At 50.4% G+C, this 21140-nt stretch overlaps 1 protein-coding gene across 6 annotated transcripts in view; it reads left to right on the top strand.

Moving 5' to 3' along the window:
• The window catches only part of MED15 (mediator complex subunit 15), a gene marked incomplete at both ends in the record, with an annotated part of 60738 nt that extends 39777 nt beyond the window's left edge, over window positions 1-20961 (top strand). For 2 of the 6 annotated variants that reach the window (XM_084245215.1, XM_084245212.1), the window contains 13 exons: window positions 3143-3378; window positions 4314-4637; window positions 5692-5820; window positions 11142-11261; window positions 16872-17008; window positions 17105-17232; window positions 17454-17588; window positions 17667-17730; window positions 18689-18755; window positions 19164-19324; window positions 19416-19582; window positions 20036-20134; window positions 20825-20961. In XM_084245215.1, the coding sequence (XP_084101341.1) occupies window positions 3143-3378; window positions 4314-4637; window positions 5692-5820; window positions 11142-11261; window positions 16872-17008; window positions 17105-17232; window positions 17454-17588; window positions 17667-17730; window positions 18689-18755; window positions 19164-19324; window positions 19416-19582; window positions 20036-20134; window positions 20825-20961 (1904 nt within the window). The remainder of the gene's footprint in view (window positions 1-3142; window positions 3379-4313; window positions 4638-5691; window positions 5821-11141; window positions 11262-16871; window positions 17009-17104; window positions 17233-17453; window positions 17589-17666; window positions 17731-18688; window positions 18756-19163; window positions 19325-19415; window positions 19583-20035; window positions 20135-20824) is intronic. The other 4 variants (XM_084245216.1, XM_084245213.1, XM_084245214.1 and 1 more) reach the window with 3 other exon arrangements.
• Window positions 20962-21140: the final 179 nt, after the last annotated feature.

Genomic DNA, 21140 nt, shown 5'->3' with positions numbered 1-21140 from the left:
TGTTGAGAACAGAACTGCCAACCTCAGTTGTGTGACAGTAAAACTTCCAAGGGTTAGGGAAGCAGAGTTATTTCTAGATAAAATAAAACCCAACAGGCCTTCACTAAAAACGTTTTTGTTTGTTTGTTTTTAAAGAACATTTTAAAAGGACAGGCTTATTAGGAAAAGAAAAAAGGAAGAGAGAGAGATACCGTCATAGTCATAGCTGGGCAGGGAAGAGAGCAGCACTAAAAACTTAAAGGATATGTTCTATTTGCTCAGTTTTCTGTTACCTTTCAGACCATCCTTCCCAAGATGCCGATTGTAAAATAGCAAAAGAAGTGATAAGCAACTATAGTGAGTACAGAGACAAGAGGTGGATGCTGCTAAACATCTCCCATGCACAGGGAGAGTTGTCTGACCCAAAATACCAGTAGGGACAAGGTTGAGAATAGCTGGTGTAAGCAAGAGTTAACCTCTGTAAAATAATGTTGCTCAGAGCCAACCACAACGAATACCTGCTGTATTCCAAGTGCTATTTTGAGTGCTTTCCCTATGACAGATGCTCTTTTAGCTCAGTGTGTGGGAAAGGTAATGTTATTGTCTCTCTTCTACAGCTGAGGAAACTGAGGCACAGAGCAGCAAAGAATTAGCATATGATTCAGGCATCTAGATCAGATGCTGTACCTCTAACCATTATTCTATCCTGCCTCTTAATATAAATCTGTGGCTAAGAAGATAAACAGGAACTGAAGTAAATGCACGTCAAAAGGGGATATATCAAGGATATCAGGTCTATTATGTACATGTAAAAACCTTTAAAAGATTTTTAGAGAGGGTTCTAAGATCCCTGTTGTTTAGAAGTTACGTACTGATAAACTTTGTTTCATTAAATTGAATATTCATAATGAAATTGAAAAAAGTCATTGCTCAAACAATAGAAATAGTTTATAAATTCCAAACCAGTAGGAAAAAATGGAATAAGACGACCAACAATCCTTTTATTTTTTATTATTTTTTTAAAGATTTATTTATACAAGAACAGGAGTACAGGTCAGAGGCACGGGGAGGGTGAGAGAATTCAGGCAGACGGACCAAAGCCACTGCTGAGGGGAGCAGTGGGCAAGGCAGGAGAGTTCTGCCATGCCATGTGGGTTTCTCCCTGGCCAGCTGGGAATCAAACCTGCGCTGCAGAGGCTGCGGACAGCTTCACAGCGTAGCGCTCAAGCCGCTGTGCCACCAGGGAGGCCCCACCAACCATTTTAAACAACACACAAAATTCAGCCCAACCATTCACTAAAAATACTATTCAAAAAAGGGGAGGAAATTGTTGTCAATTTTACCTTATTACAGCTGATAAAAGGTGGTAATGAAGATTAGAAAAGGGAAGACAAATGCAAGCATGTTGAAAAATATAGGTAATTACTGTAAATGTGAATGAATTAAACTTCCATAAAAGATAGGAAATGTGAAATTATATGTATGTGAAAGGAAACAATACAGTTATATAACCCTGACTAGAAATACAGGATGCAAAAAGATTAAAAGATGCACAGGGGGAGGGGAGGATGCATTTAGAAATTATAATTCTCTGGTAATTGATAATAAATCAGACAAAAAATGAGAAATTTAGAAATCCAGATTTAACATACAGTTAACTTTATCTAAACACTTGGATGGAACACATCCATTTAAAACATAAAGCAAGCCTCAACAATTTCAAGTATTACTGCCTTACATAAAATGTTTTCTGTGAAACAAGTTTATAACAAAAAGATAAATTTAAAAATTCTTACACCCTGTCAGAACAGTTAAAACAGTGACACACCAAGTGCTGGCAAGGATGTGGAGAAACTGGATGTTGCTGATAGGAATGTGAAATGGTTCAGCTTATTTAAAAACTAAACATACAACTTAGCAGTCTTACTCTTGGGCATTTATCTCAGACAAATGAAAATGTCACAAAAACCTGTTACACAAATGTTCATGGCAACTCTATTTGTAATATTCCAAATCCCGTCACCCCCAGAAGTACTTCATGGGGTGAATGCCTGACCAAACCATGAGATGTCTACACATGGGATGCTGAATGGCAACAAAAAGGAAGAAATTGTTGATACATTACAATTTGTATGGTCTTCACAGAATTTTGCTGTATGAAAAAAGTCATACTGTATGACCCCCACATACAGTATTTTTGAAATGAAGAACAACTGAGTGGTTGCTAAGGGATGGAAGGGTCAGGTTACAAGGGGGCAACACCATGAGGGATCCCCATGGTGTTGGAAGTTTTCTGTGTATTGGCTATGATAGTGAACCTACTTGAGAGGAAATTGTTTGGAACTTAATATACACACCCATGCAAATGAGCACACAGTTCTGATTGTGATATTGTGTCACCACTTAAAATAATGGTACCATTGGGGCAGAATGTCCAAAAAAAAAAAAATCTGTTTTTTTTTAAAAATACCAGCGTTATTGAAATATAATACATGCAGTTCACCCTATTAAAGTACAATGTTCATTGGTTTTTAGTATATTTAGACTCGTGCAGCCATCACCATAATTACATTTAGAACATTTTTGTCACCCCAAAAGAAACAGCACCACAGAAAATCTTATAAATGCAACATTATTCATAATCACCACAAAATGAAAACAACCAAAGATCCACCAGCTGATGAGTAGATATACAGAATGTGGAAGTCTATGTCGTGGAGGAGTATTCAGCAGTAGAAAGAAATGAAGTACTGATACATGCTGTAACATGGGGGGACCTTGAAAATATTGTTAAAAATATGTTAAGCAAAAGAAGTCACAAAATACCACATATTTTGAGATTCCATTTCTATGAAAAGTCTAGAATATGCCAGTCTATTGATGCAGAAAAGTTAGTGGTTGCCAGAGCCTGGGCCCCCGGGCCATCCAAAGGACCTAGTCAGCTCTTTTCTATTAAAAATAATGATTTGTTCCATAATTACTTCCATAAATGTCATTCCCATTACATCTGCCTCTCCTGTAAAGGGAGTGTTCACTTCTAACAGCAGTGGGGCGACGGTCCCTCCAACCATCCTCTGCACAGCCATGATGGCAATGGGTCTTTGCTTGTGGCTTCCCTTGGCGCTGTGCAGAGGTCTGACTGTGGTCTCCTCTCTATCTCCAGCCCAGCTACAACTCCAGCAGGTGGCGCTGCAGCAGCAGCAACAGCAGCAGCAGTTTCAACAGCAGCAGGTGGCGCTGCAACAGCAGCAGCAGCAGCAGCAACAGCAACAGCAGCAACAGTTCCAGGCTCAACAGAATGCTATGCAGCAGCAGTTCCAGGCAGTGATGCAGCAGCAGCAGCTTCAGCAGCAGCAGCAGCAGCAACATCTGATCAAATTTCAGCAAAACCAGCAGCAGGTACTAAGTTGTTCCCATACTCAGCCTCCCTTCTGTGGCCTTTGAGCTCTAGACATATACCAACCACAGTGCTGGGCACAGGGGCTGGAGCCAGCCATGCTCTGACCACTGGTGCCTGGGCTTCCTGCAGAGCCTGGGACAGGGAGGAGAAGCAGGTCCTGACTTGTTAGGACCATACTGTTGCACAAGGAGGGCTTCTCCTTCAGGCTCAGGTGTCTTGGTCTGCTGGCAGTTGGATCAGCAGAGGCTTCTGGGTACAGATAATTCTTGTAAGAGTTAACTGAAGAAAAAAAGTGAGAAAAGCAGTCTGAGATGCAGGAATTCTTGAGCCACCTTGTAGGCCTTTCAGACATGCATGTCTCCTATTTTTGTCTCTGAGTGTTTTGGTGTTTAGTCATAGTATTGACCCCCATCTAGTGTCCTGTGGCAGAATGGCCATGTCACATTAGAAGCCTTAAGGGAGGGAACACCTGTTGGAACTTTCTCTGCTTACCAACCCCTGTTGGCCTTAGTTGTTTCCTTTTCCCACTGGCCATCCTCCTACATCTCAGAGGCCCCTTCTCCTAGAGCTGACAGGGACTCTTCAATCCCACTTTTCTTCCTCATCCTGAGGCTTGTCCTGTTGACCATGATGGGAAGCAAAATCTCGTCCCTAGAGAGGCTCCAGACGTCTGCAGTCACCCAAGTGTTTACCCCAGTTTCTGTGACTCAGCACCTATGTGTCATCCCTTAATAAACTTCCAGATACTTCCCTGGAGCCTTCTGGCATCTTCTTTCAACCTAGGGTGGGCCAGCATCTGGTGGGCAGGGCACAAGCACATACTTCACGTGTACTCACTGTCCTTCTAACAGCCCAGGCAGACTGCCTGGGGGCAAGACTGGCACAGGGCCCAGGGGCCAACAGGGTCACCACATGCTGCTTGTTCTACCTCTAGATACAGCAGCAGCAACAGCAACTGCAGCGGATAGCACAACTGCAACTGCAGCAGCAACAGCAGCAGCAGGCTTTGCAGGCTCAACCACCAATACAACCACCACCAATGCAGCAGCCACAGCCTCCCCCCTCCCAGACCCTGCCCCAGCAGCTGCAGCAGATGCACCACACGCAGCACCACCAGCCACCACCACAGTCCCAGCAGCCGCCAGTAGCTCAGAACCAAGCTTCGCAGCTCCCGCCACAGTCACAGACCCAGCCTTTGGTATCACAGGCTCCAGCCCTCCCTGGACAGATGCTGTATGCCCAGCCACAACTGAAACTGGTGAGTACCCATGGCCCATCACGGTGGGTCACAGCTCTTCTCATGATGTCTTACGTGTCTGGCGGCCGTTAGTGGTTTCCTTCACAGTGAATGGAATGTCCTCTTTCTCGGGTACTGGAAATTGGGCAGCCCGTCTCCATGCCATCCTGTGCTGTGCCCAGCTAGGAAGTGTGCATTGCAGGAGCTGCTGCCCCTGGTCTTGGGACAGCAGTTTGTCTCCCTAGCAGCTTGGCTGATTGCCATAGTGGTCATGGGCATTTAAGATTATAGATGATTAGGATGGTGGCGGGCTGTCCTCACTATGGGGGAGGAAATACTGCCTCCATTGGGCATCCACTGTGGTTTGGTAACTGCTCAGTTATTTTCTAAGCAAAGAGACATTATCATATTTGGGGGTGGTATTAATTAATATAAAATACTGTTATTTCAGTCTCATGTACAAGGCATTTCTACTTGGTCACATTAAAACAGTTAAAAATGCTATCACCAAGTCCCAGGTAGCTGCATCTAGGGGCCCTTTTAATGTTTTTCAGCTCACTTCCACCATTTCTATTTTTGATTCATTGAGCAGAGTGGGGATGAGGGCCAAACATGAACTGAATGGTGAGATAACTAGAAGGCCCCACCAGGGCAGGCTGGAAGCAGGAGCATTGTGGTTACACCTGTCACTTGGGAGCCAGCCATTTACTGACTGGCTGGCCACCTCTGATTTCCTTCAAGAAGCCGAGGCTCCAAGCAGGACTCCCACAGACATCATATCCTTAGCCCAGAGTGAGCAGGCTATAGCTGTATAGTGATGTCCCGGGGAGAGCGCTGCACTTCCCTTAGAGTTAGGGGTGATGAGACTTGGTTGTACCAGTACAGAACAGGCTGGTGTAGAATGTATCCAAAGAACTAGAGGATAAAGGACAAGCAAGGTGACATTAAAGGCAGTGAGGTCATGACAATCCCAGTCCCCTTCTCACAAAAACTTCAAGATTCAGAGCTCCCACAGAAGAGTGGGTACTTGCCCTCTACTGTGGGGGCCCCAAATTATTCTCTCTTCTTCCCTCAGGTCCGAACTCCAATGGTGGTACAGCAGCCCCAGGTGCAGCCCCAGGTGCAGCAGGTGCAGCCCCAGGTGCAGCAGCAGACAGCAGTGCCGACAGCTCAGGCCTCCCAGATAGTGGCTTCCGGAGTCCAGGTGAGGGCCTTCAGAGCTTAGTTTTGGCAGGTGCATGTTCTCCGTGCATGGAGCTGGATTTCAGGTGCTCTATGGCAAGGGTCCTCGTGGGATCAGGGGCTGAGTTGGTACAGCACAGCATTCCTCTCCCCAGCACTCTGCCAGACAAGGGCTGATCCCAAAGCCTGGGGACCCTGGAGTCCTCAGTGTCACCAACTCTGCCTTGTCATATCTGGTCCTTTGATGTACATAGTGCCTGTGTTGTTCTCCTCTGATGTCCTTCATCTTCCCTCTCTTCTCTGAAAACACAAGTTGGAGAGGAGAGCATCTCGGTTGCAGTGCTGAGTATGGGGCTGGCAGAAGGTCAACAGTAGCTCTCTAGAAACTAGAAGAACATGAGAATTGTGGCAGCTAGCTCCAGTGATGCCATAGTCTTCTGCCACAGCCCCTTGCCTGACTGACTACTGGTGCTACCCCTGTGCTGAAAGTTCAGGGAGGCCCACCGCACACATTCTGCGTGTTGGTTGTCAATGGAGCAGGTTGGATCTTGCCTGAGCATTCACAGTGGAGGCTAGATCATCACTGGTGTCTTGGGTCTACAGATGGAGACCTCATGGCTCCGCCAGTGTAGTTCCACCTCACCCTTGTGCTGGTGCTGAGTAGGGGAAGTCCCTGTCTGGTATCTCGGCACTTCTGTCTCCATCCAGAAGTGGGAACACTCAGGAGAGTGTTGTCAGTAGAAAGAGCTGTTATATTAGTTGATATAAGGTCACAGCTGGGTCCTAACCTGTCCTGGTGCGCTGCTGGGCTGCTGGGCTGAGTGGCACAGGCCATACTCATGACCCTGCTTATTACGTGTGAGTCTCGTCTGGTGGGCAGTGCTCCATATGTGACTCCTCTGGGACCCAGTGTATTCCCTTGGTGTCAGAGAGCACTTAGAACCTTGCAGGCCCCAGCACTGTTGCTTGAGTTCATGGGAAGCTGCCCAAGGAGAAGCATGCCAGTGGAGGAAACTGCAGGGACAGCTTCTGTTGTCTCTGCACCAAGTGACCTGGGCAGAGTACCCCACCTCAGCAGCTGTACCCAGAGAGGAGCTAACTGCCCTGAGTGACTAGGCTGGAACCCATCTCCGCTGCTGCCACTGTGTTCTGGGCATGTCCCTGGCCCCTGGCACTCCCTCCCTGGGTTCATGCAGAGAAGGAGGTGGTGTGTAGTCAGTTGGGGACAGTGGAAGCACATAGTGACCTCTCAGTCCTTGGAAGTCATTTCCTTTAATGCTTCATGACACTCCCTGTCCTGTCCTAGGACCACACTTCATGGAAACTGCTGCATCTCAGTGAGGTCCAGTAGGAAAGTAAGAAACTTGGCATTCTTTATCCTGCAGTTTGCTGGTCTGAAGGAGAACTTCCCTCTTAATCCCATTTCTTGGTGTTTGGGAAGGAAACACCACAGAACATTGATCCCATCTTTTTGTGGGCTGGTTTACTACAGGCTTATAGCTCAAGGTGTCCTTCCTGTGACTGCCCTGGTGCCGTATCACCTTCTGAAAGTGGTCTGCAGCTTTGTGCACTCACTACCCCACACTGAGCCCATGCACAGCGCTGCTCTACATGCACTACATGCTCTACATGCCCTGTTTGGGCTGGAGGTTCCAGTTCCACCAGTGTGGGAGCCTAGGCCAGGGACACAGTTGCCTCCAGATTTGTAGCCTTTCTCCCACAGAAAGCTGATGGCAAGCAGAGCTAAAGTGGAGCCAGGACTTTTCAGGCAGGGATCCTGGAAAGATTGTGAGGCTCTCTGGTAGCTGGGGAGTTACAGTACTCACTACTTGAGTGCTTATGAGTGGGTTTGGTTTTTGAAGACGTGTCGACCTTACACTGCCCCGTGGGGCTGTGTGATGGGACTCCTAGGAGCTGGGGACAGAGGGAGCTTTTTGAACCCTTGGAACACAGATAATATTCTGTGTTCCAGAGGCAGCACTTTGAGACCTCTGCCCTGGCTATACTGGTTTGTCTCTGTGCCTGGTCCTGCCCTATCTGAAGGCAGTATAGTTCTGTGGTGGCAAGGCTGGTCTTGCCTCACCATTTTGTTCCGGCAACAGTGGGTCCATGGATTCCATGGGGTATGACAAGTCCTTATGGGGGGAGTCTCTGGATTCACAGTCCACCTTTGCAGCCCCAGTGAACTAGACAAGACTACCGATGTTCTGATCCCAAAACTTCAAAAGATAATGTGGTAACTATAGAGACAAAGTTGAGAGTATAAATCAGGTAACATTGCAGAACAGGAGAGATTTGGCATTTTTTTCCCCTATTTTCATGTGTAGTCAAGGTCATACTGTACATTGGACTTTATGTGTAACTGGTTTCTTGTTAGCATTACAACAGAAGGAAAATGTTCTCCTGTAACTAAAACTTCAGTCACATTACTTCACGTGGCTGTGTAATATTCCTTTTTATGAATGTATCCTGTTGTCCGTAATTGCCATCTTGTTCTTGAATCCTGAGGTTATTTCTAGTTTTTGCAGTTATCAGTGATGCATGTCTTCATGGCTGGAGTCTGGTTTGTTTCCTGACCTTTCCGGAAAGGAGTCATTCCAGGTCACTTTGAGACCCTCAGATCTTATCAGCCAGTCATCTATTAGGAGTTCAAAGACACAGACTAGAAGTCTTTTGTGCTCACACATTTAACATCAGGATACCTTGTCACTTCTTCAAGTATGTGAGTTGCTGTGTGCGGGCGCAGGTTCTGCGAAACAAGTACGGAGATTGGAGCACCTGATCCAGCAGCCCACCGTGTCTTGTCTCCCAGTGTGCCCTCCAGAACAGAGCAGGAAAGAAGTGCCCTGTCAAATACTCTGGGGCTGTGGGTCCCCAGTGAGTGTTTGGGGCTCTCATCTGAGGATTGAGTTTTGGATGGTAGTATTCCAGTGGGCTCCCCACTTTTCCACTTTGCCATGTATGCTGACTTTCTTATCTGAAGCTACTTGTGGAGGTGAGAAAGACTGTGTCACTCTCACCCACAGTGGCCTTTACTGTAAGGCTCAGCAGGAGACTACTCTAACTCCTGTTTCCCCCCTAAACTTTAGCTACTAATACACATAAAACTAGAACAGAACATGCCTCCAATTCCAACAATCCCTATCTTTTGTCTTTTAATCTTTTATTATGTGAGAACACAATTACATCACTACAAAAACTTAACTTGCTATCAAGTTATGAGTTGTTATCAAAGACACACTTCCCTAATGTACATGGATGTCATATGGCTGCTGTACTTCTGACAGAACCTTTCCACCCTGCCTAAACCCTTCTCCCTTCCACGCTCTCCTCAGGGTGGTGGTGGACAAGCAGGCCCATGACCTGAGGGGCTGTGCCTGATTTCCTTTCTGCGTGCATTTGTGTTGGGGGAGAGAGCAATGCAGTCAGTCTGGAGAATGGGAATGTGGGCTGCTGGTGATGTGCTGCTTAGCTCTTCTGATCCTGTAAACACTGCTGGTGTGTTTCCATTAGGATTTGTGGCTGGAAGAAAAGGAGCTCTCCCTCTCAGGGGTCTTCAGTTCCAAGGAAACCGGTCAGCAGCTACTTCGATTCCTTTTTACTTTTGTTTCTTCCTGGGTGAAAGTTTCTACCTCTGTCATATCGCCTGGCTGTCTTCCAGGCTTTCTCCCACTGGAAGGAGCAGTGTTGAGCTGCCCCTGGGCTTTCAGTTGGGCAAATCTTGAGTGCCATGCTGGTGATAAGTGTTATCCCGTCTTAATCAAACCCTCCCACCTTGACTTCTGCTTAGAGCTGAACCCAGAAGAGTTGCTTTCAGTCCCCACTCATTGTGGGCGGTGGGCCCTCTGGGGAGGAGATGTGTTTTCCCAGGGCTTCCCATCCAGATCCACCCCCAGCACATGGCACCAGTGTTCTGCTTTGTTTCTAATGAGGTGCTAGATATATTAGGCTCTGTAGGACCTGCTTTTGTTTTGGCAGACACTGAGGAATGGCTTTCTTGCCCCCATCCCTGGGGAGTTTTTTTGTTGGTATGGCTGCAGAAATGTCTGCTCCTCGGCCCTGGAGAGAGTTGCCCACCCTCCCCCCCCCATCCCCCCCCTACACACACAGCCATTGCAGAATTCAGGTTGGCATCTGTACTGCTTGTGTCACCCCCAGCTTGCAGTGCCTGCTGCATGGAATCCGTGGGTGTGAGTGTGAGACATGCATGTGATGCCAGAAAAATCTCCCAGTAGGTCTTTCCCCTGCTTCGGAGCACTGCCCCTGGCACACCTTGCTGCCTCAGTCTCACATATCACTTTGCAGCCTCCTGGGACAGACATTTTGTTTTTCCATGGATCAGTCCTGCTTTCTTCCTGACCCCTGGCTATGTTTTAGTGTGGTTCCATCTTAAAAATTGTGAGCAAATGCATGCCCCACTCTCCAAGGACCTAGGCCTAGGACTCCGTTCCTGACTCAGAGCCCAGAGCGAGGGCAACCAGGCCAACTGCCAAGTTCCTACCAGTGCAAGCCAGACCCAGATTTAGACTTACAGCCTGCCTTGCTTTCTTTATGCTTCTAAAAATATAAGTTGAGAGGAGAGCAGTCCCAGTAAGTGCTGGAGATACAGTCTGTAGTCATCTTGTGTAATTAGGGACAGACTTGACCCAGACCTGAGTCTCTATGGAAGATGTACTTCCTCACAGTGATGAGGCCTCAGCTGTGTCCCGGCCTCCTTTTCCCATCTTCCACTGATTTTAGTTATAAAAGGAAAACCAGTTCTATGGCAGATTCTGACTTGGAAGAGAAGCGGAGGATTTGAGTTTGGACCTTCAGACATCTTTGACAGGCATTGTACTACTGGGAGGGAAAAGTGCCATGCAGCTTGTGAGCTGGCTGGCTCACCTGGGATTTTCTTTGCTTTAATAAAGTCTACTTCTCGTAGTGAGCTCTGGTAGAAACACTCTTTTGAAGCCTGTTCAGGAGTCTGGTCTTCCACAAATACTACCCTGACCCTTGAGGTCTGGCCCTGAGGGTTCTGTGGGCCCACCAGCAGATGGGAAGTTTGTTGAAGGAGTGAGGCCAACAGTTAGAAAGACCTGAAGGCAGCATTCTTGTTGGCTCCTCTAGACTTTCTCTTTCTAGAGAAAGTCCTCTTTCTAGACTCCTGTGCCTAGAAAGTCCTCAGTGCTGTGAGCTTGAACTTGAAGTCCAGACTCTCTTTCTTCCCAGGCTTCCTGAGCCCCCCACAGACCCCTCACTGTGGGCTCTCCTTGTCACAGAGGCTGCACAACTCTTTCCACCTGCCCATGCATTGCATTTCTTTGTTGCGATCACCTTGTCTGTTGTCCCTCTGTCCTCAAGATGATCACCGCAGCCTTGGCCCAAGGTGGGATGCAAGTAAGAGCCCGGTTTCCGCCCACCACCGCTGTGTCTGCCGTCCCGTCAAGCACCATCCCTTTGGGCGGACAGCCCTCGGCACAGGTATTTACGGGGCAGCACCCAGGACCACCGGGAAGCTCAGGGACCTCTGAGTGCTTTTGTGCGGCCCTGTCATCTCCAGTGACTTAAGAGGCAGTCAGAGTGCCTAACCAAACTACATGAGGGCAAACCCAGTTTCTGATTCTTGAGGGGATATGAGTAAATATCTGGGTGTATTTTTGTTTTAATATTTTGGACAGTTCCAATGTTTGATCTGCTGGAGAAGGTGGGAGTCATGTCTCTTTAAACGTTGCAGTCATTTAATAGTTACTGTGCTCTCAATTTTTTGTGGTATGATGAAATAGAAGCTAAGTAAATAGTTTTGCTTTCTAGGACATGCTAATACTGTAACCATCAGCCATGTTGGCTTTTTACATTTAAGTTTAATTAAAATGAAAGCTAAAAATTTAGTTGCGCCAGTTGCATTTCAGGTGCTCATATCCCCTTTGGGAGGCTTGTGGCTGCAAGACTGGATGGCACAGATTGTATGAATCAGGCTGTTGTGTTGGAAGGTTCGGTCAGACCATGCGGTTCTAGATTTGCTGTGTAGAGCATAGAATTTCCTACACATCCACACCTCCTTTCCCTTTCTAAGTAGAATAAGGACTTCTTTGTACATTACACCTTTTCAGGGGCATGAATCCCTGGTTTCTCCATTATGTGAAATTTGGAATTGTCCGTGGGACCTTCATCCTCTACATGCCTTATGCCAGGCACTCTTCTGAGATTCTGAGAATAAAATGGATGAGGTTCCCTAATCTTATGGGCCTTCCATTTAGCTTTGAAAACCTCAGTTGCTGAAACTTAAAAATTCAGTTTCACTTGTAAGGAACTGCATCTGTAATCCTAGCAAATAGTAGTCCTTCCCTTCCTCGGTGGCACATGTGCTGGCACTGCCATCACCACCAAGCCACATTACCACACACCACTGTGACAGAAGTGACGAAGGCCTTCCTGAGGGTGAGGCATTGCCATTTGGGGGTGTGCTCGTTTTTACCCTCCCTGCATTCCTACCCCCAGGGTTACCCCAGATGTACCATTTACATGGTTTTTCACTGACTGGAACTTGAATTCTTGACATTGACCTCCTTGTGGTAGTTGAGTTTGGGAGGAAGAGGTAGCTGGGATCTGCTGTTAAAGAGGCCTTGTGACTGAACTCTGTAGAGGAGAAGTTGGTAGCAAGGGCTGTGGTTCCTGGGATCGAGGTAGTAAAGAGGGCAGAAGGGGATAGAGCACACAGTGCCTTGCTCAGGGTGGGGTTTGAGGCCTTAGGCACCCCCTGCCCCCATCCTATTACCTACCTGCTGCATGTCTTAGTGAGTGTCTCCTTACCCTCGTTTCTTTGGAGTCTCAGCTTTGTGATCTCAAACAACTACTTCTCTGCGTTAGCTTCTGATTCATTATCGGTTGGGTTGACAGTGTCAGGTTGGGTTGGTGGGTTAGAGGAGTAACGCATTCAGCACATAGGGCCGATTGTTATAAAAACAAGAAAGCCCCAACATTGTGAGTATTTGATAGGTGGCAGACTTTGAGTCAAGTCTTTGTGTGCAAACACTTTCTCACTGCAGGGGGGTCACAGCGCTGTTCTCCCAGCAGTCCTGGAGGCAGAAGGTGCCCCATCTACCATAAAAATAGACTGAGCTGCTCAGATTAGACTGTTGGTCCAGATTGTGAAGCATTCCCACCTCAGCTTTTCAGCAGGGTACCTGAGTTCAATGCGCTCCCCCCCCCCCCCCCCGCCCCCGACCTGTGCCCCGAAAGTCCCCAGGCATACTGTGGGCATGGGCCTGACTATGAAGCTGATTTCAGAATTGATGTGCAACAGCTTTCGTATCAGTGTCATTCTAATCCAGCTTATTCCGGGAGCTTTCATGAAAACATCTGGGAGCTGCCCCTGATATCTGAATGGCATCCCACCGTCCCTCCCCCAAGCTTTCTGTGTTCAGCATCCTGGGCCTTAATGTATCCACCTCCAGCCACTTATACACAACCAGCCCACAGTGAGATGTGTGTCCTTCAGCATCTACAGTGCCTGTCTGATTTGGTTCTTCGCTTATTGCAACAGATTGCATCTGAGGAAATGGGCAGAACAGAAAGTGGGAGTCTAAGAATTCCCCTGGCTCTTCTTAAGTTGGGGCTCTCTTGTCTCAGGCTTCCCTCACCCCTGCCCTCCAGTCATTGCAATATGTCCCATGGCGGTACTTCACAGACAAGGATAACTCTGACCAAGCAGAATTCTGTGTCAGAATGTGCTGTAATAGTGCCTAACCTGGGATCCAGGGGTGACAGTTTTCTCTGTCCCCCTGCTCCCTCAGTGAGTATAAGCAGGTAGCATCATGATAGGACCCATGCTCCTCTTTGCTCTAGACAGTGGCTTCTGGGGACATGTTGAGCAGGGGCCCAGAGCCCAGGGTAGTTGCAGGGATATCCAGCAGGGATGGGTGGCCTTGAGAAACTGGAGGACATGGTGCTTCTGCAGCCTACACTGAAGTTTCTTCACAGGTCAGAGTTCACCAGACTGGTTGTTCTGTCCTGCTACCTGGCATCCTAGCCCCTGTTGTCCCTTCTGTCCTCTGGCTGCTCCCCATCTGCTTATTCTCTCTCTCCATCCTATCTCCCATTTCTGCTCCCTGTAGCTGTCTTGTGCAGGATCATTTCCAGACACTTATCCTTGTCCCCGAGGAAAGCAAATGGTGCTGAGGTGCTGGGTGCCTGGACTCCCTCACCAGCCATGTGACCTGGAACAAGTCACTTCCCCTGAATGCCCACTTCCTGTCAGTGAGAGACAGGTGACAGGCAGGTGGAGGCCTGTGACAGGCTCTCAAAGCCTCCTTATCTGGAGGTTTAGCATTCCCGTCCTGTGGATTTTGCCAGCAGCTGTGGCAGACATGGCCTGTGCCTCGGGAAGAAAGTACTCAGACTGGTGAGAAGCTTAGGAACCAAGTAGTGGCTCTCCAGGACTCTCCCTTCAGCTGTTTGTTACATAACTGGAGGAGTAAGAGTAGGCGCTGCTAGACTTCAACCTGGGCTACCTGAGACTGGAGGTTTCTGTCTTGATCTTGTTAGCCATCTTGTTTTGCTGGTTCTTTCTTTGGGCCATTGCTCTCCATCCCAGATGTGTCTGTACAACTTGGGATTTAGGAGCCTAACTTATGCCCTGAGTGGGGCCCTAAAGGCCTGTGGAGAACCTGTTTGCTGCCAGCTGGAATCGTGCTTTTTTCCAGAGTTGTCAGAGACATCTGGATTGATGCTGGAGACCAGTTTCCCTAGCAACCTTAAGAATGGTGCTACAGTGGTTAGAGGAATGGAGCCTGGGACCAGACCCCCAACCCAGGCTGGCCACTCTTCTAGAAGGGACCTTCTGGAAGGGACAGCTTGAGCAGAGGCTGAGGCACCTCCCTGAGGTCAGTTCTATGAATGAGACCAGATAAGGGAATTTGATCTGTGACAGGAAGAAGGTGGCTTTAGGGAGTATGGGCCAGACAACAGGTTGGGGGTTGTGGAAAGGGTGGTAATGGTAGGATTTCCCTGGGGCAGGTGAGGAAGCACGGCTTTTGAAGGAATCTGGCCACAAGGACACTTCCCACTGACAAACAGGGCCCAGAATGGGTCCCAGAGCCTTTGCTTACACCTCCTTGGCACTGCCTGTGGTTCTCTGTATAGGCTTTTCTGATGTAACTTTCTCGCTTTGCTAATCCTAGGAGCTTGTTGGCACCTGTGGGGATTCTAGAGTATATTTTCAGTGTGACGGCCATGCTACCCTCTCCAGGACTCAGGGTACCCTCCCATCATGGAGGAGAGTCCTGAATAGGATGAACTTGCTATGCTTGGTTGACCACCATAAACTAAGTCACCCCAGGCCTGTTGGTGACATCAATGAAAATCACTTGGATTGTTTTTCACCTCTTAGTAGAGCCACTGGGCCCAGCTGCTGGGAGCTTATACGCTCCTGCTGCTCTACTGGGAACCTAGTTATAATTGGTGGGAGCAACCCATTCCATCTGCCAAGACCATCAGTTGGGTTTAGTGCCTGTCTGACCTGGCCATGTTAGAAGTGTCCTGGTGTGACCTCCGTGCTGTCTGTTACACCAGCACGCCATATAGCTGTTTTCTACACTCATGGGAGAGGGTAGAAAGCCAAAGACCAGGAGGGGGGAGAACATTTCAGTCTGGGAACTTGGTCCAGGTGGTCCTGGGAGAAAGAGCCAAGCCCCTGCTTAGCCTGTGTTCTGGGGTGGATGCTGTTTTCCCAGTGGGATCTGGGTTGTCTCCAGATCCTTCCTGTTTCCTGATTGGAGGAACAAGAAAGCAGTAACCCCCTTAGAATAATCCTAACCCAGTACTCCCAAGGCCAGGGTGGAGGTGTGTGTGGGAGGGAGGCATGATGCCTCAATGTTCAAAGTGGCCTGGGAGACAGACTTGAGTGGGTCTGTGCTCTGGGTCATCCAGGAACATGGCAGGTGGAGGGACTGAACTACAGAAGTAGGCTTAGAGGGGATGTACATCATGCAGGAGGTTGGATAGGGCGTGGAGAAGTCCCCTCTCAGTCCTCCAGAGCCCAGAAACTGGTAGGGCCTTCAAGGTGATCTTGGTGTGGTAAGGGACAGGGCCTTTATGCCACTAGCCCAGGCACTGGGTGAGGCAGATCTCTTTGGGGGCTGAATGCCCCAAAGCTGTCCTTGCCATTGGGAGCTACGCTCACGTCCCTCTCAGGATTCTCCATGTGAAGAAGAATGGTGCTACAGTGGTTAGAGGAATGGAGCCTGGGACCAGACCCCCAACCCAGGCTAGCCCCTCTTCTAGAAGGGAAGGGTTAGGTCACATATCTTGTCCCTGTCCCCTGGGCACTCTAGCTTCAACCTGTATAGTTCACAGATTAGTGCAGTGGTGTCCCTGGTGATGACAGTGGTGCAGTTGACCCTGTGTATCCTTCCAGACAAGGACTTTGGGGAATAGGATGAGCCTCAGCTCTGCAGATAAGGGAATGGCCTCAGAATGACACCATGCTGCTCACCTCTCCCGATGGGTGCTGGTACAGTGGCTCAGCTGCCAGTTTGAGGAGCCCCAGGCAAGGTGTGTTGGAAAGGGCTGACACAGGGACCACCTTGCTCCCATTAGGCAGGTCCAGGTGGGATACAATGTAAGACACAGTCTCCCCTGTAGCCAGGAAGTTTGAGGGAGCTGAGGAAGCATGTAGAAAGAGCATGTAGAGCAGGGTCCTCACTGACCCACACAGGGAGCACCATAAACCAGGTAGTACCTTTGGAGACCATCGGCTGTCTCTGGTCTCCCGCCTCCACAGGCCCTCAGACCCATGAGGCAGGGACATGGGGCTGTTCTGTCCCAGCCCAGAAGCCTGTGCTCCTTGTGGGTCTCCCCCACAGAGGAGCAAGGCCTTTCTGCCAACGTGTTTGTGTGTGTGTGTGTGTGTGTGTGTGTGGCGCTCTGGCCTGTTTGTGTTTGAAGGACAGGGTGTCTGCAAGAAAGATATGAGTGTGTGGTGAGGCTGCCAGAGAGGGAAGGGACTGTGCTTGCAGGTTGGCCTGTGGGAGCAGGGAGCAGCAGAGTGAGAACATGTGGCAGGTGAGCAGGCTGAGCCCCCTCCACTTCCAGGTCAGCCAGAGCAGCCTCACCATGCTGTCCTCACCGTCGCCGGGCCAGCAAGTACAGACCCCGCAATCGATGCCCCCTCCCCCACAGCCGTCCCCGCAACCTGGCCAGCCCAGCTCACAGCCCAACTCCAACGTCAGGTAGGCCTGACTGGGGTGCCCCTCCCTGCCTGGCTCCCTGGGGGGGCCCTGCCCAGAGCCCTGGCTCACTGATAGCTTCTTTTTGCTTTGCTGCAGCTCCGGCCCAGCCCCATCCCCCAGTAGCTTCCTGCCCAGTCCCTCACCACAACCCTCCCAGAGTCCAGTGACAGCGCGCACCCCACAGAACTTCAGCGTTCCCTCACCGGGACCTTTAAATACCCCTGGTAAGTCAAGCTTGGGGTGGTCATGCCCCAAGACCCAGACCCCCATCATGAGCCACACTCAAATCCCAGCAAGTTGAGGTGCTGAGGGTCCCCCCTCACCTCTCAAGGCCTTGGCTCATAATGAGTGGATGGATTCTGGAACCCCCAGAGCCAGAGTGCCCCACCTTGAGAGTTTGGCCAGTTGTGGGATGAGAACACACTCACCAGGTTGTGTCCTGCAGTGAACCCCAGCTCAGTCATGAGCCCAGCTGGCTCTAGCCAGGCCGAGGAACAGCAGTACCTGGACAAGTTAAAGCAGCTGTCCAAGTACATCGAGCCCCTGCGCCGCATGATCAACAAGATCGACAAGAATGAAGGTAGGGGCCAGAGCTGGGGTGGGGTGGGGCCCATAGACACTCCAGGCATGCATCTTAGTGTCCCTTCTTCTGTCCCAGATAGAAAAAAAGACCTGAGTAAGATGAAGAGCCTTCTGGACATTCTCACAGACCCTTCTAAGAGGTGAGCTTGTCCCCCAACTCCTTGGGTAATAGAAGGTGCTTCTCCCACAGCTCATGGAAAGTCCCCAGGTGATTGGTTGACCCAGTCATAGGCAGGCACTTGGTGACAGTGTGGAGTTTAAAGAAGGGATCTTCTTTAAGGGGCTGTACTTTGGTGTGTCTACTGGGGTTATAACCTCCCAGTTTTGTTTTGCTATTGCCAGCAGCCAGCCTCTGTCCTACTCTGGACCACTGCTGTGGCCCTCACACTTCTGCCCTATGGCTGTCACAGCCATGCCTCATTGGGCTGCTGGCCAGGCCCAGCTGCCTCTGATAGACCTCAGGCTGACCTTCAGCCCTGACCCTGACTTGACAGTGTCTTTGGGCAAGTTCTCAGTTACCACATCTGCCAAGGGGGCATCTATAACTTGCACACCTTGGCTGTGAAACTGACAGCAGACAGTGCCTTGGGAAGCACTTGGAAGCAGTGCAGTGCCAGGTTCTCAACACTACACGTAGGCCCTTCCCTGCCTGCTGACCCCAGGCTGCTGTGAGCACCAGAACTTGATCAGCGCAACAAAATGTTCACGGGGACCAGCATTTGTGTTGCTTCCCTCCTCCCGCCTTGGCTCGGGCTGCTTCCATTGGAGAGCGGGCCTCTCCGAGCTGGCCGGTTCTCTGGGCCCTCTTGGATTGATTCCTTATTGGCGTTAGCGGACAGGGAGGTGAGCAGAGGTCTGACCTTCATCCCTCCCCTTGACCCTTCTCATGTATACCTTGTTATGCTGACCAGAGTTCTTGGGTAAGGGGCCACCTTGCCTTGGACTCTGTATCTGGGAATAGCTGGTCAACTGACAGGGATTCCTGTGGAAGGACTGGCTTTGTCCACACTGGGGAGGCCACGTGGAAATGGTTGGAATAACCTGAGTGCATCCAGTTCTCAGGCATGGAGGGTCAGCCGTGTTTGCTTTCCCTACCAGGTGCCCCCTGAAAACACTGCAGAAGTGTGAGATTGCTCTGGAGAAACTCAAGAATGACATGGCGGTGGTGAGTGGGATGCCATGGCCTGGTGATTGTCGAAGAGCTGTAGACATCTCTGGGGAGCTCAGTGCTGGGAAGAGACCTCATAGTCAAGGCCGGGTAGAGGGGCCATGCTGCTTAGCCTGGGAACCATGCTGGGGCAGAAGGGACCCTGTGGGTGCTTCCTTCATCCCCTGGATCTGAGCTTTTATGCATCTGCCACTTTTGCCATTGCGTGTCCACCTGTCGTGAGATCAGACCTGGGGGAGGCAGCGGCAGGGAGGGCCAGGCTGCAGGGGGTGACAGAATATGTCCAGCACAGACCATCTTTGTCTCCAGGGGTGGAGGTTGTGGGGAGCTGACTGAGTGAAAGTGTTTTGGGATCTGAAATGCCTCTCAGAATCAGACTGCGGACTCTACCTGTTTTGTTCCCAGCCCACGCCCCCACCACCCCCAGTGCCACCAACCAAACAACAGTACCTGTGCCAGCCACTCCTGGATGCCGTCCTGGCCAACATCCGCTCACCTGTCTTCAACCATTCCCTGTACCGCACATTTGTGCCGGCTATGACAGCCATCCATGGCCCACCCATCACGTGCGTACAGCCCAGGTCTTGGCCTCTTAGTGGGTGGTGGGCTGTGGGCCACAGTCTGACCTCGTGTGGTCACCGTGTCCGCCTCCTCCAGGGCCCCAGTGGTGTGCGCCCGGAAGCGTAGGTTTGAAGAGGATGAGCAGCAGAACATCCCCAATGTGCTCCAGGGGGAGGTGGCCAGGTTAGACCCCAAGTTCCTGGTGAACTTGGATCCTTCTCACTGCAGTAACAACGGCACCGTCCACCTGATATGCAAGTTGGGTGAGTGCCCGGGAGAGTGAGCCCTGAATTACAGCCCCAGGGCCCTGCCGCTTTTCTCCACCCATGCTGGGCCACTGCTTCCAAGTTGTGTCCAGTCCAGGCTGCACACTCCATCATGACATGCACACACGCATGCATGCTCATGTCAGCCCAAGGCGTACACAGCTCCCGTCCCTACTCACTGTCCTCAATCCTCACACGCAGCTGGCCCAAAGCATGTGCAGAGGGCCAATTTGTGAGCCCACAAACTCCCCTCTCCCCAGTGCTGGGGAAGATCCTCCCCAGTCCAGCTGGCCCTGTTGGCCTGAGAATCAGAGCAACCTCCAGGCGTCACAGCAAGCCTCATCAGAACGTTCCTTCCGGGGTGGGAAGAGCCCTGTTTGCATCAGATCTGTGAGATAGGACAGGCCAGGCCCTTGGGCCAAGTCACAGATGTAGCTTCATATGTTGCAGATGACAAGGACCTCCCGAGTGTGCCGCCTCTGGAGCTCAGCGTGCCTGCCGACTACCCTGCCCAGAGTCCGCTGTGGATCGACCGACAGTGGCAGTACGGTGGGTGAACCAAGAGGACCATGGTGGGGAGGCCTCATGGCTGCCATCTAAGGGCCCAGGGCAGGCGGGGGTCTACTCTGGGCAACCAGGGTGTTCTATGTATAATGCCCCCAAACCAGGTCCTCCTTACCCTCCCCTTCTTCCTTTGTGGACTGGAATGGGTTGCCCAGTAGCCACTTGGAGAGAAAAGGGTATCTGCCCCTACTCTGTTCCTTTGCCTGTCCCACTGCTCTGGGGCAGCCGTGTTCACAGGATGCGGGGTAACCTGAGCTAGCAACCCCCGTGTTCCTCTCAAGTCTGACCTGGGGCCACAGACAGGGTTCATGGGGACCCATCTGAGTGACAGGGCATCAAGCCAGAGGTCCAGAGAGAAGGCTATTGATAATGACAGTTCCTTTCTCTGCCACCCACCCTGGTTTAGTTCTGGTGCACCGCAGGATCAGGACTGGGACCCTGAGACTGCTGGGCTCCAGGTCCATTCACTCTTCAGTTTACTGACTCATGATGCATGGCTGGGACGAGGATCTCTGTGTGGGAGATGGCATCCTAGTCCCCTTGGCTAGGTGGAGTCTCCTCCACAACTGTCTTATGCCTGCCAGGGCAGTCCATTCCTGTGCTAATGTGGGCTGGGGCCCTAGGGTGACTGTCCTGGTAGAGGACTCAGCACTCATGCCTGCTGTTCTGTTGCAGATGCCAACCCCTTCCTGCAGTCGGTGCACCAGTGCATGACCTCCAGGCTGCTGCAACTTCCCGACAAGCACTCTGTCACCGCCCTGCTCAACACTTGGGCACAAAGTATCCACCAGGCCTGCCTCTCAGCTGCCTAGCCACCACTGCTGCTCCCTCTTGGGCCACCCCTCCCCCAGCTGCCAGGGACCTCGTCGGGCCACAAAAGACACACGCCTCACATTGGACATTTCTAGGTGTTGGCTTCCTTAGAGAGCCTGGACTTAGGTTAGCTTTCTTGCTTTTATCTTCTGTCTTGGGGACCTGCCAAACATTTCCC

Source organism: Talpa europaea (assembly GCF_964194135.1).
Source record: "Talpa europaea genome assembly, chromosome: 10".
NCBI classification, from domain to species: domain Eukaryota; kingdom Metazoa; phylum Chordata; class Mammalia; order Eulipotyphla; family Talpidae; genus Talpa; species Talpa europaea.
This window is presented reverse-complemented; position numbering and strand designations above follow the sequence as displayed.